Source organism: Tursiops truncatus, chromosome 1 (assembly GCF_011762595.2).
Source record: "Tursiops truncatus isolate mTurTru1 chromosome 1, mTurTru1.mat.Y, whole genome shotgun sequence".
Taxonomy (NCBI): domain Eukaryota; kingdom Metazoa; phylum Chordata; class Mammalia; order Artiodactyla; family Delphinidae; genus Tursiops; species Tursiops truncatus.
Genome location: NC_047034.1, coordinates 53,246,614 through 53,270,539, shown reverse-complemented (window position 1 = coordinate 53,270,539; position 23,926 = coordinate 53,246,614). Strand labels below are relative to the sequence as shown.

Below are 23,926 nucleotides of genomic sequence, written 5' to 3'. Positions count from 1 at the left end.
CATTATTTACTTCCACATTCTATCCATTCATTTCAAATCAATTTAAAAAATAGCTGCTTGGGTCTAGCTGTTTATTTTTGTAATTTACTTATTTTGAGCATCTCTTTTGTTTATTTGCTCACTCAGCATATGGTGACTTTTAGTAACTTCAGAGTGAGAAACTTGAGCGAGAATAAGAAGACCTGTATCGCACAAATCCACGGCATTTCCATTGAATGCTTCTTGCAGCAGGATAATTGATTTCTCCTTTCCCCCAATGTCTCATATAAAGTGAATTTGGGGTATTGTTCTTTTAAATCCCAAATGATTGAAATAAGAAGAAATATAGGAGGTGTGTGGCAAAACAAAAGAAAGATGCAAGTGGTCCCTTAAAGCCTGGTGTGGATTTATCAGGCAGTAAGCAAGTCTGTTCACAACACATGTGTGAGAGAGAGAGAGAGTGTGTGTGTGTGTGGGGGGGGGGGGGGGGGGGGGGGGGGGGGAGAGAGAGAGAGAGAGAGAGAGAGGGAATACACACAGAAAAGAGTGCTCCAAAACAGTATTGATTGTTGGCTATTGATTGTGTAGGCTGCAGCTGCTGGAAGAGAAAGCAGGAAATGTTTACTGGGGAAACCAAGAGTGGCGTCTGTCCCCTGTGCCTCAGTGAGGTGGGGAGGTTTTCAGGAGGGAGGAGGGGACAGGGAGTAGGTGGAGAGATGCACCGAACTTATTAGCTTTGACATCATCATTGTCTTTAAATGAAACAAACAAGAAGAGAATTACAGGCAGAGAGAAAGGGAGAGAGGGGAGCAGGAGGGACCGGAGAGAACAGGTCCCCTGAAGGCTATGCTCTTCTTCTCGCTCTCTTTTCCATCTTCCCAGGGACCCACAAGACTCACAGAAGGTGAAGTCAAGGGCTCTCAGACTCATAAGGTTACTAGGACACCAGACTGGCACCCCAAAGGAGAACTTTACGGAGACTTACAACACAGCAACAAGTTAGAAGGGGATAAAAAAACAAACAAACAAACAAAAATCCTTTAACACTCACCAACCCCAAGCACGGAGCTGAGGGAAGCATTTTGACCTGCACAGGCAGACTGGAGGCTGGATGGAGAGCTGGCTGAGGAGGACATCTGGAGAGTGAAGGTTAAGTACCAGCTGGGATTTTTGTGCCCCCAGATTCTTTTTGGCTTTTTAGATAATAAGCATCAAATTCTGTGTGTCTGTATACCAGTTTTTCTAGCAGTTTATTGGAAGGTGGATGTATTTGAGGTTAAAGACTACAAAGAGAAGGTAACTCCTAGGGAAGGAAGAAGGAGAGAGAAAAGAAAATTAGAAGCTAAGATTCTTTGGAATGACTTCAGGTAGTGAGCGGTATGTGTTTGTGAGTGAGTGTGTATTTGACGGGCTTTGGCTTATGCCCATGTGTCCCTCTTCTAGTATCAGCGAGGGGAGGGGCTATTGAAGAAAGAAAAAGAGAGAAACCTGAGCTCTCTGGAAGAAATTCATAGGAACCCAGAGAAACGAACTTCATTCTGCAAGGACTAAACTAGAGCGAGGAGAGAGAGGTCAAGGGAGAAGGGTGAGGGAAACGCATACGGTGGGTGAGGTACAGAGGCCACGCTGGCCCAGCACCCAGCGCAGGTAGCCAGAAGAGGTTCTCTTTTGGGGCTGCTTGAAAAAGTTTGGTCCGTGAACAAAACAGTTTGCCCGGTGACTGTGAATCTACTGCCAGCTCTCTTTCTCTTCTCTCCATCACCCTGGTGTGGTACCCAGAAGTTGACTTCTGGTTCTGTATAAAGAGCCAGCGGAGGTATGATGTGCTTAAAGATTCTGAGAATAAGCCTGGTGATTCTGGCTGGGTGGGCGCTCAGTACTGTCAGCTCTGAGCTGGGCTGGACACGCAAGAGATCCTTGGCTCAAAGAGGACACCTGAATCAGGTGCTGTTGGAAGGAGAACGCTGTTGGCTGGGGGCCAGGGTTAGAAGACCCAGAGCTGCCCCTCAGCATCACCTCTTTGGGGTCTACCCCAGCAGACCTGGGAACTACCTGAGGCCCTACCCTGCGGGGGATCAAGGAACGTACCATGCAGGGCGCAGTAAGCCAGACGCCGAGGGAATGGCTGTGAGATCTGTTCCCCCAGACCTGACTGGAAGTGCAGGAGTGACAAGTGAGGCTGAGCGGCCAGCTGCCCTGTGGGTAGAGGATGGTCCTATTGGGCAGTCGGAGCTACTGGGAGATGATGACACTTATCTTGGCAATCAAGGATCCAAGGAGCCTCTAGGTGAGGCTGGGACTCAAGAGCACGGAGCCTTGGCTGCCGCCAAGATCACCACCTTCCCACGCCAGAAGGAACCCGGACCAGAGACCCAAAGGAAGGGCCGGACCAAGACTAGGCGGCGGCGCCAGGTGGCGAAGGGGCAGGCAGGAGGTGTGCAGGGAGACCCCAGTGTTGTTCCCCGGCACTTCCAACCTTGGTCTAAGCATCCCCTTATTTATGGGGTCAGAACCAGCTCTTCGGAGGGCGGCATCCAGAATGGTGGAGGGGACCCCGACTGGGAAGCAGAGACCTTTAGCCCCCAAGGAGGATTGCCTGTTTTGTACTTCTCTGGGAGGCGGGAGCAGCTGTTGCTGCGTCCAGAAGTGCTGGCTGACATTCCCCGGGAGGCGTTCACAGTGGAAGCCTGGGTGAAACCGGAGGGAGGACAGAACAGCCCAGCCATCATTGCAGGTAATAACCCACTCCTGGGCTTTCCGTAGTCCGCGGGGGTAGGGTTGGCTTCCTTTTTTGTTGAGGTTAGACTTTGGGGGCAAGGAGGGGAAAGGGACAGAGCAGGAGGGCCAGGGAGGGCTGGCTGAGCAGAGAGGGGGAAGGGCCTTTATTCATCTGCGCAGCAGGATTCCAGACATCATCTACCTTAATGACTCTGTAACCACAAGAGCATTTGTCCCTTGTATTGATCTCATGTGGTTCTATACATTGTGCTGGCACTTAGGAGACCTCCAGCTCACTCTCTTATCCCTCTTTAAAGGGGAAGATCTCTGGTTCTTTGTCAGTGGGGAAGAGGTGTCACACTCCATTTCTCATAGTCCAGTATGAGATACCCAGGCAACTTTGAAACTACATGAAAGTGTAAAGACCTGGGCAGCGAGTCAAGCCTGGGCTGGGCTAGGCGGCAAGAGAACAAGGCTGCCAGGTACACAGCCAATGGGTCCTGGTTGGTTTCCTTTTCTCTGAGCAGCCCTGGGATGTAGCAGAAAGCTACTACCTTGTCCAGGTCCTTGAGTCCCCTTTGCTTTGTCCTAAAAATCATGAGTGAGTCCAGCCTAGGAAGAGCAAGGTCTGCTGGAAAAGGTGGGCACTCACAAGCCAGACCCTGGCTTCTTGCCCTGGCCGTTGTAAAAGGGACCTAAAATGCACCTTGTATAACTCTATGGTGTTAATCAGGGGCAGTGTTTGGGAACACTACCCACATTTATTTTACTCTATACCCAGATCTTGGCTTTCATGGGAAGTCACCCAGAAAGACAAAGAAAAGAGTGGGGTTAGGAATGTCTCCTTTGCCTTACTTCGATGGTGGGGGGATTGGTTTCAGGCAAGGGGTGGTTGGGGGTTAGATGTGATACTTCATCATTCAGTTTCCCATTATCCCTCTGGAGCCCCCCCGCCCCGTGACAGAACCTCACACAAGGCTAGGCACCTAGTAGAACCATTGAAATCTTATTAATCTGGATTGTCTGCAACACCGTTTGATGTTTGCCAGTCCTGTGACATCGAGGGGGTAACAGAAGGAATGAGAGGTATGCCAGAGGCAGACTGGGAATGGAACTCCAGAACCCCTCAAAGGCTTGACAGCTCCCCGTATTAAAAACTTCTCAGGTTACTGGATGCCTGCAAATAAGTTTCAGACTAGAGAAAGAAATCTGGAAGGAGGGAGCCTCTTGCAATGGGGTGTTGCTGGAACATCCCTTCCGGACACGCTGTCTCCCCCTCTTTGGCTGTGATTTCTCTTTTGGAAGCTGGGATTCCCAGACACTGAGCGCTCTAGAGTCTTGTGGTTTTGCGTGATTTTATTTTGGGGTGGGAGAGGGTGAAGGGAGGGGATAGAGAAGGGGCTGGGCTGTAAGATAGGTGGGGGCAGAGAAAGAGTAGAAGGAAATCCTTATTCTGGGGCCAAATGGAAGAAATAATGAGATGATTATCTGATCAGAGTTGGCAGCTTCACAGTTTTTCCCAGATGACATCTTCTTGCTGCCTAATCTCACTTCCTAGTACCCATCTGCCAGGGAAACTGTGTGCTTGCAGTCTAGACCGGGGCCTACCACTCTGCTTACCCCTCCTCTGGCAGTAGCGGCATAGGGACCTGGGATCAGTTCCCTGGCTCAGAAGAATCAGAGAAGGATGCAGCAGGAATATAGGAGGGAGGCTCTAAGAGACCAGTGCTTTGAGTTGTTAAAACCCAAAACCTGAGGGAACAGATTCTGGACAGTGGATCTTTCCATCCCTTTTATGTCCTTCTGTCTCATGCTCTGCAACAGGGAGAACAGGGTCAGGATTTGATTCCAATTACAGCCTTCCTTGATGCACCTCCTCCCTCACCCCCCTGCCCCGCAAGCCCGTACCTCTCCCTCCTGTGCCCACCTCCACCCTGCCACAGCACACACTCAGATCCTTCTCCAAAGTGCCCATCTGAATCCTCATAACCTCCCTAAGCGTGTAAAATTAGGCAGGAACTCTTTCGCAGACAGTCTAGCTTCGGAGGTTTCTTTCTCTTCAAATCAAAGTGTTCCTGGAGGTGTGCTGGTATTTCCCCTATAGGTCCACACCAGGAAGGTAGAAGGGCAGGAAATATGCAGGTCTGTCTCCTCTCCACCTCCCACCCTGTATCTCTGTTCAGATTTGTGCACATCAGAAAATATTCAGGAGAGATTTAGGGTAAAAGTCTGGGGGCTGGGAACAAGGCTTTCATTCTTTAGGATTCTAGCAACCGGGTTCCCAAGGACATAGGCATCCTTGTCTGCTCATTGTGCTCAGCTCCGTACACTTCCTCTGGGGGCCCCAGGGCTGAGAACCATGAAGGGCCAAGGCTAGTCCCCACCCCCACCGCCCTCCTCCCGGAATAAAGGTCTCCGATTCACTAACTTACTCACTCCTACCAACAGATCAGCCCAAATTCCCTCTCCGACCCTAGCACTGGTCCTTTTATTTGGTCACTGCCCGCTCCTGGGCTGGTTGGCCTTCAGCTGTGCAGAATGACCACAACTGAATTGTGTTCCTGAGAGCTAAATACAATTCAACCATGGAAGTTCTGCTGCTTCACTGAGGATAACCCAAGATGCTGCAAAACTTGACTCCCATACTCTCTTCCAACAGCTCTCAAACCTCAGATTCTACCTACTTAACATAGACCCAGTTTCCCGGTCCTCCATCTACCAAACCTGGGGCATTTTCTCCTTGGCAGATATCTTAAGTGATTCAGCTGCACCAGCCCTTGTAGAGGAACCCCCCTGAGATTCCGGGAGACCTCAGGGAATACTTCCCACACAGGGCACTAGGTGGCAGCGTTGCTTCGTGCACAGGAGAGTAGGCGGTGCCTTGGAAGCCACGCAGTGGGGAATGTGTCTGGTTTCTCGGAGGGCTGTCCTTTCCACCCCCCCCCCCCCCCCGGCCTCTGGGAGGTAATTAATCATCCCCTCCCAGAGCATTGTTGGTAGGCATCCCTTAGGGTCAGCTTCATACAAGTCTTTCCGCAGGGCCTATGTGAAAGGGCTAAAGTGGCATTCTTTGGGTTGTGACTAACTGGCACTTGTAAAATCTGGTAAAGAAAACAAAATCAACTAGAGTTACCTCCCTCCCCCCACCCCTAACTCCCACGTGCTTCCAAAATAGGAAGTTGGATTCTGGATGGATTGTTGGAATACTTTCATTTGAAGCCAAGGACAGTGCAGGCCTCACAGGCTTTCACGGGTAAGATTCTGGTCCCTGGAGGGGGAGTGATGGTGCTGGGCCCCCTGCAAGTTAGACCTTCTGAAGTTGCCAATCTCCTGTAGTTCTGACGTGAGGCAAGAGGGCCTAGGAAAAGACTGTGAGTGGCTGCTCCAGCGTAGGGGCCTCCATCAAAGTAACTACTCGGGGGCGTGGCAATTCAGGGACTTGTGGCCACCAAGGAGTAGCTGGAGGTCAGGATCCCATCTGGAGAGGCTGTTGGAACTCAGCAGTGGACTTAAGCCAAATTCTGTTCCATCCTCATGTGAAATCTTTAAGCTCCAGCACCCAACCCTGAAACCATCCTGTTTCTCTCCTTCTCAACTTCCTTTCCTCTCCTTCAACCCCAACATACACAGAAGAGGACCTTTTAATAGGTTCCTCCTCACCCCTAATTGATTTCAAATGTTCCCTGAAGTTGCCCAGCTGAGTAACCACCTGCAGCTCCAAGAGCAGGAGACTGAGTCAGTAAGTCCATGGCAGAACTGGAGCCCGAGCCCACGTTTCTTCACTCAACAAATATTTATTGAGTGCCTTGCCATGCAAAGCAGGGCAAGGCTCTGTGGGGAATACAAAGATGTCTAAGAAACTGTCCCTGACTGGAAGATGAGTTTTCCTTTTCTGAGGATCCAAGTTTCAGAGGACATTCCAGGGCAGAATTTGGGAGTCAGACAGACCTGGAATCAGACCCCATCTGACACTTAATCAGTGCTGCCACCTGTGGCAATCCATTAAACTTTTCTGAGCTTTGGTGTCCTCAGATTGAGAAATGAGACAATGTCTTGCAGAGTTGTTACAATGTTTAATTGAATCATGTATGTAAAGTGCCCAACACAGGCTTGACCGTGGAATTTATTTACGAAGTGGTATTAACAGCGGGAGGTGATCATGGCTAAGAGCAGTGTGTTAACCAATGCATCTTTGGTGTTAACCCACCAACCTGCAGTCCTTCCTCAGTTAGGATATTAATTTCTTAGGAATTTAGTGTTCTAATCTGTAAAATAGGAATGACGGTAGATAGGGTTTTTGGCAAGATGGTCTCAAGATGATTGAGAACACTGTAGAATCAGTGGCTTGAAAGGACTCTGTTTTTTTAAAAAATCATTTTATTTTTAGCGTGGGCAATACTATTTAATACATTGGACAATGGTCCAAGGCTTTTTCTGGGATCATACACTCTTCTGAGAATATGATGGAATCTATGCTCACTTTCCAGAAATATGTCCGTGTCATGCAGTTCACATAACTTCCAGAGCTCTCTGGATTTCCTGGTAGCTAGCATCTGCTGACCTTGTTTAAGGCGTATTTATAGCTTTTTTGTTTTGAATGACACCTGAGAAATGAGATTTCACAGGACGATGTAACAACCCCTTCTCCCAGTAAGGGGGTGGCGTCCTCAGGGTGAGGAGTTTTGTTGATGTGGGATGTGGAGCTTCACAGATTCACACACAGAAGTATCCACATAGATATGAAGAGAATTTAAAAGGAAGGCTGTGTGTGCTATGTGTGTCCAAAGCTGAAGCCTGTTTTTGTAAATAAAGTTTTATTAGAACCCAGCCACCCCCATTTGTTTGTGTGTTCTCTGTGGCTGCTCCCACTTTGAATGGCAGAGTTGAGTAGTTGCAACAGAGAATGTATGGCCTGCAAAGCCTAAAATATTTACTGTGAGGCCCTTTGTAGACTTTGCCAAATCCTGTTCTAGAGCATTACTTCTCAAACTTAAATATGCATAGAGATCACCTGGTATTTTTCTCAAAATGTCCTTGCTGCTATGGGAATACACCTGGCAGCGGATGCAATGAGAATGCCAACTCTGGGGCATTTCCTTGCCCAAGGACAGAGGTGCTGTGCTCTGAATCTGTCACTGCATTTCCACTGAGGCCACATGCCTTGGTGTGGCAGGGATAAGGAAAACCAGTTCCTGAGAGATTCAGATCTCCTCTGATAGTTGTCTCTGCCTTGAGGACTCGTGGTGGCCTTGCAGATCATTCTTTAGACTGTATAGCAGTTTACAATGCTTCCACTCCATCTTCTCTCTTCCACTCCATCTTCTCTCTTTCCTTCCTTCAGGTCAGACCTGTACCATGAACTGATGGCTCTCCCAGTCCTTTCAGGCCCCCTCCCTGTTTTCTCTCCTAGTTGTCTCTCCTAACAGAATCCTTGTATGTTGAACCCCATCTTGGCATCTGCTTCTTGCACTAACACAGCTAACTAACACAAATGCAGATCCCATTTCAGTAGGTCTGGGGGAACGTTTCTAACAGGCTCCTAGGTGCTGCTGCTGCTAGTATGTGGACCGTGATTTAAGCAGCAAGGCTTAAGACTTAAGTAGACTCGTGAATCTAGAGCAGGGTAGGCAGGCTTTCTCTGTGAAGGCACAGTAGTAAAAAATTTAGGCTTTGCAGGCCACGTAGTCTCTGTTACAACTGTTCTGTCGTTAGAGCATGCAAGCAGCCTTAGACAATATGTAAATGAATGAGCATGGCTGTGTTTTAGTAAAACTTTATTTTTAAAGACAGGTGGCAGTCCCAATTTTGCCTGTGAGCCATAGTTTGCCAGCACCTGGTATTCAGGACTCTTCCTGCATGCCATGCTTCTTCCATAGCCCTCTTTTTCTTTGCTTCCTAGTCCTACCCTGTCCAGGATAATACCTACAGAGAGACTGACAGTATCAGTGGTAGGGAAACACCTTTTATTCAAGTAAAAACAAAACTTCCCAGAAATTTCCTGCAGAAAACAAGTCCTGATGGTTTCTGTATGAGCATTCCAGATGGAGTTTCTGTTTATTTACAGTTGACCGTTGAACAACATGAGTTTGAACTGTGCAGGTCTACTTGTATGTGGAATTTTTTCCAATAGTAAATACTACAGTACTACCTGGTCCGTGGTTGGTTGAATCTGAGGATGTGGAACCTGGATATGGAGGAACTGGGAATACGGAGGACTTATTATAAGTTATACATGGATTTTTGACTGCATGGAGGGTTGGTGCCCCAACCCTTGTGTTGTTCAAGGGTCAACTATATTTTCTTTCTTTATAAATGGCATATCGAGATAAAACTTTTATACCATAAAGTTCACCTATTTAAACTGTACAATTAATGTTTTTTAGAATATTTGCAGAGTTGTGCAACTGTTAGCACAATCTAATTTTAGAACATTTTCGTTCTACCCAAAAGAAACACCTTACCCATTAGTGGTCACTCCCCATTTCCCTCTCCTCCTTCCCATATCCACAATAACCAGAGACAACCACTCATCTATGTTCTGTCTCTATAGATTTGGCTACTCTGGACATTTCACGTAATATGTGGTCTTTTGAATTTGGTTTCTTTCACTTGAGGTTCATCACGTTTTAGCATGCATCAGAGCTTCATTCCTTTTCATTGCTGAGTAGTATTCCTTAGACATGTCACTTTTAAAAAAAATCTCTTCTCCAGTTGATGGACATTGTGGTGGCTTCCACTTTTTGGCTATATGAATAGTGCTGCTAATGAATACCATACACAAGGGGATTTATGTTTTTATTTCTGCTGAGTAGGCATCTAGGAGTGGAATTGCATATGGTAACTATGTTGAACATTTTGCAATTCCCAAGAATGCATGAGGGTTTGGTTTTATATTTTGACCCACTAAAATTAAAAAGACTTCTGTGGCCTCATTGAAGACTGGGGCTTGGCCATTGCTTACATCTGGTAGCACCTGGGTAGTCTTTGAGAAATGTGATGTTGTCTCATACAATGAGTAGACACATGGACCTCTGTGCTGAGGCCTCTGCAATCAGAGGGGGGCCTTACTGGTTGAGATGGGAGCTGTCATCAAGCTCCGTCCTCCAGCTACTCAAGGGCATCCTAAGATGGCCCATTCTTCCCTGAACCTGACTCTGTATGGCGGGAGTTCTCCTTTGGCCTGAACTGCATTACTTTCTATGACTTTCCACGTGCATGAGCCCCAAATGACATGCACGTGGGGAACACTCAGCCCCTCAAAAGTCACAGTGCATCGGATTCTGATGCATCAGCTCCTTCAGGAAGAAAAAAAGAAGAGAACCAGAGGGGAGAAGGGAAAATAAAGGCCATATGGCTCCCCTATAATGTCCTGAACTTCTCCCTGGATTCCAGCTCTGGGTGCTTAAGCACTGCCATCTCCCTGTGGCCCACTCTGTTCAGGACCTGGTGCCTGACTCACAAGGATGAGATCTGGGATTCTGGAGTCATTCAGGTGTCTCGGGGTGCAGGTTGGGGAAGGAGACTCACTTCCAGGTGGCAGCACAGAAGTGTTTCCTCCGAGTGTGACTGTGTGATCATCCTCCTTATCACATGGCAGCTTCAGGGCCTGACACCGCTTATTGCGCTTCCTGTCCTGATCCCCAGCTTCAGTTACTGTCTCCCTTCTTTGCGTTCGCAACCTCAGGGAGACAGTGCAGCGCGGAGGGGTCCCGGCTGATCCACATGCCACCATTGGCCGCTCTCTCCTCATTCTCTGTCGGCTGTGTGTTCTCTCAGTCCTCAGGGATGATGGAAACCTATGGGCACTCTCGGTGCAGTTCTTGGGTGGAGCACAGGTTGTCAGGCTGGAAATATTTAAGAGTAATAGGGGTGAAGCTGGAAAGTAGGAATCACCTTTGGCGGCCCAAATACATTCACCCATTTGCCCATCACTGGCAATGCTTTGTCTTTCTTCACCTTCTGCTCCCTCCTTTGTGCTCTACTTCATTGTTCCTCTGGGGCTGGCAGCCCATCTGAGTCATTCAGGACGTGTGTTCCAGCAGGCCTGCTCCTTCTTCTTCCCATCCTAGTCCATGCCTTGAGGAGGCAAAATAAACAGGAGAGGAAGGCAGCACGTTAGCTTGGATTTTGAGCCTGAATACCCTGAACATCCCTTAGCTTCGGTGTCTGCTGCCATAAACAAGTGCATAAATTCCATGCTTCTGGGCTCCAGTACATGGGATTAGGTTACCCTGGGGGCTCATCAGACCCCTTCCTGCTCACATCATACACCCCATGACCCTAGCACCTTCTAGAAAGCATATCTCTATGTTAAGTTTGTGTCCAAAAAACTAATAGCATCCCCTCCTTCTCGTTTTCATTACCTGCCTTAAAATAATCCTACTCTTTGGATTTTTTTAAAAAGAGAACATCCAGGAAATAAAGCCCAGTGGGCAAACAAAAGCATCCCAATTCTCTTTATGAGTCAGAAGTGAGTCGTAGAGAAAAGTTGTTCTGCCCAGATATACAATACGGTCACTGGAACCCAAAATTTCAGAGCATTTTGAAGTGGAAGCATTGCCATGGCAACCAACTGGAATATCAAGACCAGTAATTGCGGCTCAATTTTGGATCAGAAGTCCAGTTGCTGGTCAGAGTGGGAAGTCACAGAGCTTAAAACTTAATCAGTTAGTGAATCATCATTCAAGCAGTGGCTCAGCATTTGCTAACTTTCATACAAGTAATTGCGGTACGTTTTGGGCAGGTTAGCAAAGAAACATACCTTTTTGGGTTTCTATTTGTTAATTCATCCATTCATTTATTCATTTATCCAACATTTATTGAGTTCCTATTAGGTGAAGTATCAGGCATTACGTCACGTGTTGGGGAATCAAGAATGAGCAAGGCAGGGGCTGTACCTGGAAGGTGCTCACTGCCCAGTGGGAGCTGACCTGTAACTGTACCATAACAGCTCGGCCTCTAGGAGGGCCAGTCCTGTCTCAGCGAGCCTGAGAATTCCTCGAGGCTAGAGAAGGAGAGCCAGAAACCAGAGAGACTGAAGGAGGCCTGGGAGGCAGCAGAATTGGGGAAAAGAGAGAAGGATGGAGATAAAGTGTCAGATGGCATAGGAGCACCCACTAAGCCATCAGGTCTGAAGTGGGCTCATTGGATGAAGCAGTTAGGAAATCATCAGAGGCTTTAGAGAGAGCAGTTTCACCCTGGAGTTGGGGGCTGGGAGAGGACTCCACATTACAGCAAATGGAGGTATGAATGGGATGGGAGGCTGTGAAGACCTAGAGCAGGGTCTAGCACACTCTGCAATGAAAGTGGCTATGAGGGGAAGGAGTAGGAGTCAGAAGTAGACACAGGTTTAGAGAGACTCTTTTAAGGTAGGAGAGATCCAAGTCTCAAGGTCTTGTAATAAAGCACTAGTAATCTAAAGTAGAAGACAGCATAAACACACAGGAGAATAAAGCAAGATGAGGTAGCAGAAATGGAAAGCATGCCCAGTTGTTTCAAGAAATTATTGAAAGGATTTTTATTGGACAAATACTTACATAGTTCTTTCTCTGAACCACATATGACTATGGTCACTTTGAAAATGTTAACTCACGAGCTCCTCAGAACAACTCAAGGAAGTGGATGGAGAAGTTGGAGCACAGAGAGGAATAGGACGTTGCCCAATGACACACAGCTGCTCGTGCTGCATCAGCATTTGAACCTGAGGGCTCCGTCCCTAGGGTCCATGCTCTTAGCCACAGTGCAAAGCTGTCTCTAATTTTTATGGAAGAAGCAGCAAGGAGCAAAGGGTCCCAACATGTCTCAGCTGAACCCTTCCACCTGTCTCATTTCTCCCGTTTCCTTGATCTCAGCAAAGAGCTCTTTCCACACAGGCCAGAACCCTGGGGGTTCTTGTCCCACTCCAGTACCCCTCACCCCTACCTTCCTCAACATCACATATAATACCAGGAATCACTCACCAAGTCTTGTTTGTTCTACCTCTATAATCTCATGTGGACCTGTCCTATTCATCCCCACAGCCAGTACACTAATCCTGGACATCTATCACCTGAGAGGCCAATTCATTCTTCAGCTAATTGACTGAACTTTTTTTTTAAGCTTTCTCAAATACCAAGCGGCTCAAGTCACTTTCTGGCCTAAAACCCTTGAATGACCCCCATGTGAGCTCAGGATAAAGGTCCACTTCTTTAGTATGCCATATGGTACCCTACTTATGTCCTCAGGCTCATCACTGCCCTCATCACACTCCCATCCATACACGTGTGCACATGTGCGTGCACCTACATACATACATACATACATACTTAAACATGCACATATATGCACACCACACACACACACATTCAAAACCACACACACACACACACACACACACTCTTAGTTACATTCTAGCAATGCCAAACTACTAGCAGTGACACAGATACACCACTCTTTTCCCTGGCTTCTGACCTGAGCCCTTTGCACTTTTTCTCCTAACAAGAAACTACTCCCCAAACCCACATTCACTGAACTTACTTCTAGTCACTCTCTGGTTTTTAGTTAATATGATATCTCTTCTAGAAAACCTTCCTTGGTCTCACTGATATAGGTTTGTTCTCCAGTGAATTCTCCTAACACCTTATACTCAGCCTTATCAAAACACTTAGGTCAACTTACTGCAAGTCCCATCTTACTTTTTATTCATTCAATAGATATTCTTTCAGCTCCTACTGTGTGCCAGGCACTGTGCTGGGGACTGATGTTAGACAGATATGGCCCTACTGCCACACTATTTCTTTCCTAGGCTAACTCCCCCCCGGCGCTGCTTGAGGTCAGGGGCTGTACTTTTTTCATTGCTATATCCATAGCACCTAGTGCATTGATAGCAAATAAAACTCATCCAATAAATGTTTGATAAGAGGATGAATGAATGATTGAACAAACACAGGGCAAGATTTAGTCTTACAAACTGTGAAGTCAATTTTTCTATTTGGAAGTAGGCACAGGAAAACATGGTAATCTTTAAATCCTATTGATTTGGAAGATGGCTACAATGTTTGAAATTCACTCGAAAATAACTAGAAAGGGTGGTTACCCTTATCTTCCACCTCAACTTTCCCTTCCTCAGCCCACCAAATATATCTATACTTGATAAATATTGACCAGGAACTAGTCTCCTAGAAGAATTGGGTGTAGTTGCAACTTGATTATTTCTAAACTTTCAGAAATTATCTATTCTATTTATTTGCTTCTTCTGGTTTGTATGCATTGTCTCTTTCTCATTGTCCCCCTAGAAATTTTGTTTTGTGTATCCATCTGTTCACATTATTCCTTGTGGGAGGGGAAGGAGAGACTGTTCCTAGAGAAAGTTAATTTTGCCAGTCTAAAAAAAAGAGGACAACAGGTGGCCCGGAAACAGGAAGTACCTAGCTCAATTTGTTTTTTAATCTATTCTCTCACTTACTAATTTATTTATTCAACAGATCTTTATTGAGCACAAAGTTAGTGTATGACAGGACTACTTGCTCTCAAGGAGTTTATGATACAGTTGGAGAGATAGGGCCTATATATATTAAAATGATAATATTAACAAGTGAATAATAATATTGAGTGCTTATTGAGTGCTAAGCACTGTTTTCATTATTTTACATGTGTGAATTAATTTAATCCTCCCTCAGACCCTATTAATTAGGTATCATTATTATCTCCATTTCATGGATGAGGAAAATGAGAGAAATTGCTCAATGTTGCTCAAGGTTGTACTGTTATTAAGTTTGGTTGATCTAGCGGATCACACTCCTCAGTCTGCTCTATTAACTAGAATAGTATTAACCACCTTTGGGATTCTCAGTTGGCTGCTGGGCTGGCTCCCCTTAGCCATTTTTGGGTCTGGATTAAGGCCTGGGAGAGTCTGGGGAAGTTGGGATGAGGCAGGATTGTCCTGGGAGATGTGCATGAGGACCCAAAATACATTGGCCACTCTCTGAAAGGCACACTAGAACTCCAGCTTGGCTATCCAGGTAGCTTTTTTTCTAGCCCTTGTGGATTACTTTTTTAGCAAGAAAATAGCTAACCACCCAGGCAGTAGGTAATGAATGCTTAAAGCAATGTTGCATTTTGCTGTGGTGATCAAGAAAACTTCCTTAGGAAGGAGGCTCCTGCTGCCCCAGATTGATTTCAGGTCAGTGGCAGTGCTGGGCCTGTTTCTTTGCAGTTCTGGGGGTCACGGTGGCCCAAGCCCTTTGCTTTCTAGGCTTTTCCAAACAGTGCAGAATTCCTTTAAATAACCTCCAAGCCATATAGAAATGGCAACAATCAATTTACTAGGTAACTTATTTTTGTCCTTGCATTATCATTATTACTTAAAATTTTCTAGCATCATCATTACAATTTTCTAACAAGCAGATCTGAGTAGGTTTCCTTCTGCCATGTCTTATCTTTAGCTACTTAAAACCCTCAGTGGCTCTTGATTTGTCATCCAGAGTGTAAGTCAAAACTGGTTAACTCTTATTTAATGTCCCTTATGATCTATTCCAACCAAAATATCTGATTTTAATTTTACCAATGTCCTACATGAAGTGTATAATTCTTAATTAATCAGTTTGTTCAACAAATATTTACTGAGTGTCTAATGTGTGTCAGGCTCCATTGTAGATACTGGAGATTCAGCAGAAAACAAGATAAAAATAACCATAATTAATAACAGCTTACATTTTTGAGTGTTTATTGTAATTAGGTTTTACCTATATTAATGCATTTGACCATCAAATGAAGGAGGCATTATCATTAGTTCCATTTTACAGATAAGTAAATGGACTCAGAGAGGTTGTTTATTGTAGAAAATGTGTTAAATATAAAAATTAAGAAACCTTTTTCCTATGAATCTGCATTTATGAAAATAAGCACATATTTGTTATTTTATAAAATTTAGATCAAAGTATATATATTGTTTTAGAATTTACATAGTTTTAAAAATAAACAGGCTGTAAACACCTTCCTGTTTTCCTGAATATTCGTCTAAAATGTGATTTTTATTTAATTTTAAATTTTTATTTTTTTAATTCAATTTTTTAAACTAAAACACAAAACCAAAAGCAGTTTACCCATTTCTCTCACCCTTCCAGTCCCCACCTCTGGAAATCACCAATCTGTTCTCTGTATCTATGAGCTTTTGGGTTTTTTTGTTTGTTTTTCTTCTTTTCCTATATATATTTACAGATTTCACATATAAGAGGGCTCATATGATATTTTTTCTTTCTCTGTCTGACTTATTTCACCTAGCATATTAGCTATCCAGGTCTATCCCTGTGGTTGCAAATGGCAAGATTTCATTCTTTTTCATTGCTGGGTAGTATTCCATTGTATATACCAAAATTTCTTAATCCATTCATCTATTGATGGACATATATTGTTTACATATCTTGGCTATTGTAAGTAATGCGGCAATAAACGTGCTTTTTTTTATTGATATTGTCCCACTTGTTTATTTTTGTTCTTGTTGCTTTTACTTTTGGTGTCAGATTAAAAACATCTTTGCCAAGATCTATGTTAAGGAGCTTACAGCCTATGTTTTCTTCTAGGAGTTTTATGGTTTCAGGTCTTACATTCAGAGCTTTAGTCCATTTTGAGTTAATTTTTGTGTGTGATATAAGATAGTGGTCTAGTTTCATTCTTTTGCAAGTGGCTATCCAGTTTTCCCAACAGCATTTTTTGAAGCCAGTCTTGTCCCCATTGTGTATTCTTGGCTACTTTGTCATAAATGAATTAATTGTATATGTGTGGGTTTATTTTGGGCTCTCTATTCTTTTCCATTGATCTTTGTTTCTGTTTTAATGCCAATACCATACTCTTCTGATTACTGTAGCTTTGTAATATTGTTTGAAATCAGGGAGCATTTTGCCCCCAGTTTTGTTCTGTTTTTCTCAATATTGCTTTTGCTATTTGGGGTCCTTTATGCTTCCATACAAATTTTAGGATCGTTTGTTCTATTTCTGTGAAAAGTGCCATTGGAATTTTGATAGGAATTGTATTGATTCTGTAGGTTGGTTGGGAAAATATGCACATTTTAACAATATTAATTCTTCCAACCAATGAGCATAGAATATCTTTCCATTTATATGTGTCCTCTTCATTTTCTTTCATCAATGTGTCATAATTTTCCATATTTTCCATAATTTTCCAAGGAGGCTTTCACCTCCTTGGTTAAATTCATTCCTGGGTATTTTATTCTTTTTGATATAATTGTAAATGGGATTGTTTTCTTAATTTCTCTTTCTGATAGTTTATTATTAGTACATACAAACACAACAGATTTCTGTGTATTGATTTTGTATCCTGCAGTTTTACTATATTCATGTGTTAGTATTAGCAATTTTTTAGTGAAATCCTTAGAGTTTTCTATATATAAAATCATATCATCTACAAATAGGTACAAGTATACTACTTTCTCTCCAATTAAGATCCTTTTATTTTTTTCTTGCCTAATTGCTCTGGCTAGAACTTCCAATACCAAATTGAATACAAGTGGTGAGAGTGGGAACTCTTGTCTTGTTCCTGATGTTAGAGAAAAAGATTTCCACTTTTCACCTTTGAGTACAATGTTAGTTGTGGGATTATTATATATAGGTTTTGTTATGTTGAGTTACATTCCTTCTACACAATTTGTTTGAGAGTTTTTATCATAAATGGAAATTGAATTTTTTCAGATGCTTTTTCGGTATCTATTGAGGTGATCATATGAGTTTTGTCCTTCATTTTGTTAATGTGGTGTATCACATTTGTTGATTTATGGATGTTAAACCATTCTCACATCCCTGGAATGAATCCCACTTGACGTGGTGTATGATCCTTTTAATGTATTGTTGAATTCAGTTTGCTAATATTTTGTTGAGGATTTTTGCATCTATGTTCATAAGGGATATTGGCCTGTAATTTTCTTTTCTTGTTGTATCCTTGTCTGGTTTTGATATCAGGGTAATGCTGGCCTTGTATAATGAGTTAGAAGTATTCTCTTCTATTTTTGGAAGAGTTTGAGAGGGACTGGCATTAATTTTTCTTTGACTGTTGGGTAGAATTACTAGTGAAGCTGTCTGGTATTGCACTTTTGTTTGTTTGAAGGTTTTTGATTACTGACTCAATCTCCTTACTAGTAATTGGTCTGTCAAATTTTATATTTCTCCATGATTCAACCTTGGAAGGTTGTATGTTTCTAGGAATTTATCCATTTTTTTAAAGTTGTCCAATTTGTCAGTATATAATTGTTTATATTAATCTCTTATAATCCTTTGTATTTCTGTGGTATCAGTTATAACATCTCTCATTTCTGACTGTTTACTCGAGTCCTCTCTCTTTTTTTCTTGAGGAGTCTAGCTCAAGGTTTATCAATTTTATTGATCTTTTCAAAGAACTAGCTCTTGATTTTGCTGATCTTTTCTATTATCTTTTTAGTCTCTATGTTATTATTTCTGCTCTGATCTTTAACATTTCAGAACTTCTGCTAACTTTTGGCTTTGCTTGTTCTTTTTTCCCTAGTTCCTTTAGGTCTAAATTTAGATTGTCTAGTTGAGATTTTTGTTTGTTTGTTTCTTGAGGCATGCTATAAACTTCCCTCTTAGAACTGCTTTAGCTCTATCCAATAAGTTTTGTCATCATATTTCCATTTTTGTTTGTCTCAAGGTATTTTTGGTTTCTCTTTTACTTCTTCATTTTCCCATTGGTGTTTAGTGGCATGTTATTTAGTCTCCACATATCTGTAAAATTTCCAGATTTATTCTTGTAATTGATTTATTGTTTTATACCATTGTGTCTAGAAAAGATGCTTGACATGATTTCAATTCTTAAATTTTTAAAGACATGTTAAGACTTGTTTTGTAGTCTAACATATAATCTATCCTGGAGAATGTCCCATGTGCACTTGAGAAGAATGTGTATTCTATTGCTTTTGAATGGAATGTTCTGTATGTAAATGTTAAGTCAATCTAGTCTTAATGTGTCATTTAAAGCCAACGTTTCCATATTGATTTTCTGTCTAGATGATCTATCCATTGATGCAAGTGGGGTATTAAAGCCCTTACTATAATTGTATTGCTGTCTATTTCTCCCTTTAGATCTGCTATTATTTGCTTTTATATACTTAGGTGCTCCTATGTTGAGTGCATAAATACTTACAAATGTTATATCTTCTTATTGGATTGGCCCCTTGATCATGATGTAACAGCTTTCTTTGTATCTTATTGCAGTCTTTGTTTCAAAGTCTATTTTGTCTGATATAAGTACAGACACCCCAGCTTTCTTTTGGTTTCCATTTGAGTAGAATATCTTTTTCCATCCCTTCACTTTCAGCTTATGTGTGTCCTTACATCTAAAGTGAGTCTTTTGTAGGCAGCATATAGATGGATCTTCTTTTTTTTATCCATTCAACCACTCTAAATCTTTTGATTAGAGAATTTAGTTATTATTGATAGATAAAGTAATTATTGATAGATATGTGCTTATTGTCATTGTATTAATTATTTTCTGGCTGTTTTTGTAGCCTCTTTCTTTTGCTGTCTTCTTTTTTTAAAATTTATTTATGTATTTATTTTTTAATTAAATAATTAATTATTTCATTTTTTGGCTGTGTTAGGTCTTCATTGCTGTGCATTGTCTTTCTCTAGTTGGGGCGAGTTGGGGCTACACTTCATTGCGGTGTGTGGGATTCTCATTTGCAGTGGCTTCTCTTGCTGCAGAGCATAGGCTCTAGGCACACAGGCTTCAGTAGTTGCAGTACGCAGGCTCAGTAGTCGCGGCACTCGGGCCCTAGATTGCACAGGCTTCAGTAGTTGTGGCACGTGGGCTCAGTAGTTGTGGAGAACGGGCTCTAGAGCACAGGCTCAGTAGTTGTGGAGAACAGGCTTAGTTGATCTGCGGCATGTGAGATCTTCCCAGACCAGGGATCGAACCCATGTCCCCTGCATTGGCAGGCAGATTCTTAACCACTGCACCACCAGGGAAGTCCCTTTTTGCTGGTCTTCTTTTGTGATTTGATGACTTTCTTCAATGGTATTCATATGTTCCTTTTTATTATCTTTTGTGTAGTTACTATACGTTTTTGCTTTGTGGTTACCATGAGGCTTACATATGACAAATTGTATCTAAAACAGTCTATTTTAAGTTGATATCAACTAAGTTTCATCTCATTGTAAAGTTTTACATTATTACTCTCCCCACCATGTGGGGGAGAGTACATCATCTTTTTGTACTCTCCCCACCATGTGGGGGAGAGTACATCATCTTTTTGATGTCACATTTTACATTTTTTATCTTGCTTATCCCTTAACTAATTACTGTAATCATAGTTATTTTTATTACTTCTGGCTTTTATCTTTCATACTAGCTTTGTAAGTGATTCATCCACTACCTTTACTATATATTTACCTTCCCAGTGAGATTTATTCTTTCATATGTGTTCTTGTTATTAATTAGCACCCTTTCTTTTCATCTTAAAACGGTCTTTTTAACACTTCTTTTAAGGCTGGTTTAGCGGTGATGAGCTCTTCTATCATTTACTTATCTGGAAAGCTCTTAATTTCTTCTTCACTTCTTAATATTAACTTTGCTGCTAATATTAACTTTGGATGTTCTCCATACACACACTAAAATCTGAGCAGCTCTGGTCTAGAGCTGGCATTTCAGGAGGTCTGTGTGCACTTTCAGTCTGGTCCGGCAGGCACTACCTATTAAAGGTAGAAGGTGGTGGTGCTTTTCATTTAACTCCCGATGTCCGCTCTGTTCCTCATCAGTAACAATAATAACCTTAAGAGTAGCTAACATTTATTGACACTCTGTGTCAGGAACCTCGCTAATTACTTTCCATGGTTGCTATGTACGAGCCACCTCTTCTGAGGTTGCGCATGCCTTTGGATTCTTGTCTCCCAATCTCACCATACTGTGTTTCCCTGCTCTCTCAGGCAATGACAAAGCAAGCCCTCTCCTCTCCCTGCCAATCTGCCTTATCAGCTCTCACCCTATGCATGGGTGGCCTATGGAAAGCCTGGGGAATTCTCATTCTGGTTTCTGTCATCTTTGTGCATGACTAAAATGAAGAGTGGACTGTAAAGAGAGATTTAAAATTTTTCTGGGAAGATGCTAGTGAAATAGTCTCAGAAGGTTTTTCTCCCACTCTGTAAAAGCTTGCGCTCATGGTTAAAAAGCTGAGCCTAATCCTGTCTTGAAGGAAAGTCTTCTAGAACAGCTGAAAAAAACCTCCCTGGGCTTCTTTTTTCACTTTCTCCCACTGTTCCTGCTGACACAGCCCTGCTCTCTGCCAGGTTGCATGGCCTTTGATGGATGGCCTATCTCCTCCTCCTCCATGGCCCTTTTTGTTCCCCTTATGCTCTCCCTGGGGGGTGGGATGTTGGGTAAGTAGTTCTGCAGAAGGCAGCAGATAGATGTGCAGGAAGGCCATAGGCATAACATCCTGAGAAAGAACCTTGCCTTGTATCAGGTTGATTTATGATCATGACCTAACCTGGCCCTATTTTTTGCTCATTTTCCTCCTAAAAACAAACTTGCACCACACAGCATGTTTTTTCAGTTACCAGAGCTGATGACATTGTGCGTGACTTCTCTCTTTTATTGAGCCTCACCTTTCTGGAAGCCAGTGGGCCTTCCTGGAGAAGCAGAGCTTTCACTCCCGATTTTAACCCTCCCAGAAGTACAGAGAAGAACTCTGCTCTGGGGCTTTCCTGGAATTGAGGTTCCATGGCCATTTCTGTGCCAAGGACAGCACTTTTGCCTGGACTTTATCTTCTTCTACCTTGGCCTGTAGTTAAATGATCTCCTCTATAAGACTCTCTCATGGATGAATGTTCCCTCCAGGATTGGGCTTTGCCCAAGAAAATCTCTCCACAGGTTTTACCACATGTGCTGTAATCCAACCTTGTAGGACTCAGAAGGAAGCAGCTTATTATGTGATGGCTGGGGAAAGCATCATGGGAAAGTCTGAGCACCTGTAGATGCACAGTGGAAGGAACACTTGGTCCCCCTTGCATCATACCTCTAGGTCAGATGCAATTGCAGGATCAAGGGGCACCCCTGCCCTCCACCCACTCACCTCCGAGACTGGTGGGATATCTTCCTTCTCTGAGTCAAGATTCTCATGACTCAATTTGACTTTCATAGCAGAGCAGGTGCAATGTAGGAACTAAAACTTGGTCTTCCCTTCACCCTGTGGGAAATTCACAGGTGTTTAAGATAGGCTCTTGTCCTCCAGGAACTTTCAGATTGCTTGGATAAATAGGGAAAATAGCAGCGGTACCATGAGGGTCAGCAGAAGACTCCTTTGACTAAAGTGGTCAAGCAAGGCTTCATGGACAAAGTGAAGCTTAGGTTAATTTTGAAGGGCACATCCATAGGTGGGAGGCACTTCAGGCAAAGGGAGCTCTATAGCATTATTTGTGGGGTTGAGACTGTATTTGGAATGGTGGTGTTTGTTAGGAAAGTGACATGTTGACTGTAGATCAGGATTTTAATCGGGAAGCGTATGAGAATGAAGTCTCAGTGCATCTTTCTCAGCATTGGGCTTACATAGGCTCTCAGACGGGGACATTTTTTGGCTTTTCCATTTATTTCAACATTCTGAAATCAAAGTTTGCATAATGTTCTTGAAACACAGACACTTTTCTGCTTTGAGAAGGAAAAGTGTATGAATTGCTCCTTTTCCCCATTTGTCATCACCATAAAATAGGAATGCCAAGGACAGGTTGGTTCCTGACAGTTCTCAGAAGATTCCTTTTGCTCTCACTTCATATTGACTTTTATAACTCCTGGGGTGGATACTGTCCTCATTAGGATGCCAAGAACACTGTTGAAGTGTAACGCCCTCTATCTGGTCTTGTGTTCAGGGGACCCTATTCTATCAAAACCAACTGGCAGAAGATTCCAGTAGGGGAGCAGAGGGGATTTCTGGTGAAGGAGGTGAGCAGTCAGAACAGTCTGACTGGCTTGTTTGAGAGCAGCTCCTACCTGGACCATCTCATTTCCCTTCTCCGTTACACTCTCTTCTAATACAGAGTCCTCCTCCACCAGTTACATACCTAGTGGGGAAACCAAGAAAAAGGAAGAAATGGAGATGGAAGCCACTGGCTTGGAGCAGAGTTTTCAGCTGAGTGTTCTTCACATCAGCTCCCCTCCCACCTTCTCCAGCCTTTAGTCACTGTCCTGGTTTTGGGATACGAAGCTCCCACTTTGTTTCAGGGTCCTCTAGAATTGACTACTGAGTGTCATGTGTCACAGTAAACCCTGCGGGGCCACCCAGACATTTTACTAAAGGTCAGTAAGACAGCCTGTCAACTTAGGTATTGGCCAGCCTGGAGATATTAACTGCTATGCTAACCAGTCTGTTCTCTCCTCCAAACTATTTCCAGGTGTGGATGTCAGCCTGCATATATTTTTTTGAGAATCAGATCCCAGTCACCATCAAGAAGTAGTCTGAAAATTTGTTAATGCCACACTCACCAGCTCTTTTGCTCTTCTTGCTCCAAAAGAAAAATTAACCATTAATTTTTAGAATTTGAAATGTTTTAGTGCAGTGGAAGGAGCATGGGCTTTTTGGTCAACGAGATCTGGTTTTGATCCCTGTCTCTGGTTCTTCCTAGATGTAAGACTGTGGAAAACTTGCTTAACTTCTGTGATCCTCAGTTTTTTGGTTTTTAAGTGAATACAATAAAATTCAGTTCATACATTTGTGGTAGGGTTTAAAAGGGCTGGCACATGTCCAGTGTCTGGAGCGTCATAGATATTTAATAAAAGATAGTTTAAGTCTCTTTATTTCCTTTTGGCATGAGCAGATCTCCTGAGTGCAAAGAAGGAACCCCAAAACAAAAAGAATCAGGATTACTCCTCTACAGGGGCCACATTTAAAAATTTCTACATTAAACAGTTATTTATATCTCTCTGGCTTTGATGTTCACTACTACTTGAAATTTTTTCACCCAGGGAGACTAGTTGATCCTATTAATTCTAAATTCTGTCAATTAATAATAGTAGAGAACTGGATGCAAATGATTTTTCTGGAGGACCCACATGAGTATATAGCTCTGTTAAGGTACCCACGGTCTCTAAAGACAAGTTTTGGAGTTGAGAGCAGGAATAAAACGAAAAAGATATGCTCTCTCAATTTACTTTCCTTTCTCTGAAAACTTAAATACAAGGTAAAGTATTTGAACAATTTTACATTTAGTAAACACTGATGCATAATGGAAGCCAGTTC

The 23,926-nt window shown here is 43.1% G+C and overlaps 1 protein-coding gene across 1 annotated transcript in view; it reads left to right on the top strand.

Annotated features, from left to right (window-relative positions):
* Positions 1-822: 822 nt before the first annotated feature.
* PAPPA2 (pappalysin 2) overlaps positions 823-23,926 on the top strand; it is a 288,944-nt gene continuing 265,840 nt past the window's right edge. Inside the window, exon 1 of the mRNA XM_019918648.3 lies at positions 823-2,713. Within this exon, the coding sequence (XP_019774207.1) occupies positions 1,798-2,713 (916 nt within the window). The 5' untranslated portion in view covers positions 823-1,797. The remainder of the gene's footprint in view (positions 2,714-23,926) is intronic.